The following is a 1,755-nucleotide window of genomic DNA, read 5'->3' as shown; positions in this document are numbered from 1 at the left end:
AAAAAAAAAAAAAAAAAAAAAAAAGAAATAGGGTCAGAAACCTTACCTGGCTTTCCCCTTTCTTATATTCCAGAGAAGAATCCAGCAGTACAATGCGAGGGTTCTTGATATAGCGCCGCATTCGTGGATGGGTCACATCTTTGTTAATCATGACTCCACGTAAGACACATGAGTCTTCAATGATGCCCCCAGGTATCTGAGCAAAAGACAATACACATTTTATTCCGCAACCAAGAGGAGATGGTTTTTCGACTCCCGTCTCAGATGTTCATCTTTCCCAAATGACCACTATTTCAAGTTTTTAAAGTACCTTTCTTCCACAAAACTAAAAACATGGTTGCAACCACTTTCTTTTTCCTCCTCTAGGAAGCATATCAATCTCGGACCATTGGCTATTGCCTTACTAGACTCTGGTGTGGCCATGTACTCTTTGAGCTATGGCCATTACCATGTTTTCTAAGTTTTGGCCCCCTCTCCTGTCTTGGTGAGGTGAATCTCTCTCTAATTTACTTTCTAAATAAACTATATTTTTTCTTTTTTGAGTCAGAGTATTACTCTGTCACCCAGGTCAGAGTGCAGTGGCATGCCCACAGCCACTGCAGCATCGATTTGCTGGGCTCAGGTGATCCTTCTGCCTCAGCCTTCCAAGTAGCTGCAACTACAAGCATGCACCACAATGCCTGGCTAATTTTTTGATTTATTATAGTGATGAGGTCTTGTCAAGTTACCCAGGCTGGTCTTGAACCCCTGGACTCAGGCAATCCTCTTGCCTTCGCCTCCCAAAGTGCTGGAATTAGAGGCATGAGCCACTGCTCCTCACAACAAAAGAATTGAAGAGGTTTATAAGCCAGGTGCAGTGGTTTCTGCCTGAAGGTCCAGCTACTCAGGATGCTGAGGCCAGGAGGGTCGCTTGAGGCCAGTTCGAGGTTAGCCTAAGCAACATAGTGAGGCCCAGCCTCTACCAAAAAATAAATAAATAAATAACATGGGCTCAGACCTCTCCTACTTCCCTAAAGATATTCCCAAAGAATTTTAAGCTTGGTGCTCCATCTACTGGCCATAAGCTATAACTTACATTTGGATCTTTCATAGAGAAACGGGAGAGAGTTTTCTGGAGCTTACTAGCATTATACAATTGAGTCCCTTGTTAAGTTTTTATTCTAACCAAGGGACAGACATGTATGCAAATACACGAACATGGAGATACCAATAAACCTTTTCCTTGCCCTTGTAGATTTTGTGTAGGGATAGCAGTGAAGGTAACAAAATTATTTTAGAACTCCTCTTTGGTAGACTCTTTAGGTTTCTGTTTTCCAGGCAGCAAGTAAAGCTCTTCTTAGTTTTAACTAAAGATATGTAGCTCTGATTTAAAATTATTTCCTCCAGAAATGGGAAAATTTGTGCTAGGAAATAATTTGTCCCCAAAGCACACACTGAAAAAGTTTACCTTTTCCACTCTTGCATATTTTTTAATGTCAATCTCCTTCCGACCATTTTCCTCAAACTGTACTGTCTTGACAGCATCCAGGGCAATGTTGCAAGCCAATGAAGACCATCGACTGATTGCTTTCGTTGTAATGGAGCTGTTGATGATGTTCAGCATCATATCACGGTTACTGACGTCAACAGGGGTACTAAAGAAAAGAAGGCCAGGTCATGTGCTCAGTGGCATCCTCGATACTTACCAACAACCCCCTGAGCTGTACCTTGGTGACTATATAATAATGGGCCAAGAGGCAGAATGGAGGGATATGT

General features: G+C 42.1%; 1 protein-coding gene across 1 annotated transcript in view; it reads right to left on the bottom strand.

Annotated features, from left to right (window-relative positions):
- Nucleotides 1-1,655, bottom strand: part of CCT3 (chaperonin containing TCP1 subunit 3) — a 14,351-nt gene extending 12,696 nt beyond the window's left edge. The window contains exons 1-2 of the mRNA XM_008059113.2: nucleotides 1,448-1,655; nucleotides 47-196 (exon numbers count right to left, since the gene is read on the bottom strand). Coding sequence (XP_008057304.1) covers nucleotides 47-196; nucleotides 1,448-1,606 — 309 coding nt within the window. The 5' untranslated portion in view covers nucleotides 1,607-1,655. The remainder of the gene's footprint in view (nucleotides 1-46; nucleotides 197-1,447) is intronic.
- Between the last annotated feature and the right edge of the window lie 100 nt (nucleotides 1,656-1,755).

This window comes from Carlito syrichta, unplaced genomic scaffold (genome assembly GCF_000164805.1).
Source record: "Carlito syrichta isolate Samal-C Ts95f unplaced genomic scaffold, Tarsius_syrichta-2.0.1 Scaffold90671, whole genome shotgun sequence".
Taxonomy (NCBI): Eukaryota; Metazoa; Chordata; class Mammalia; order Primates; family Tarsiidae; genus Carlito; species Carlito syrichta.
Note: the sequence above shows the minus strand (reverse complement) of the source record. Positions and strands in the feature narration are given on the sequence as shown.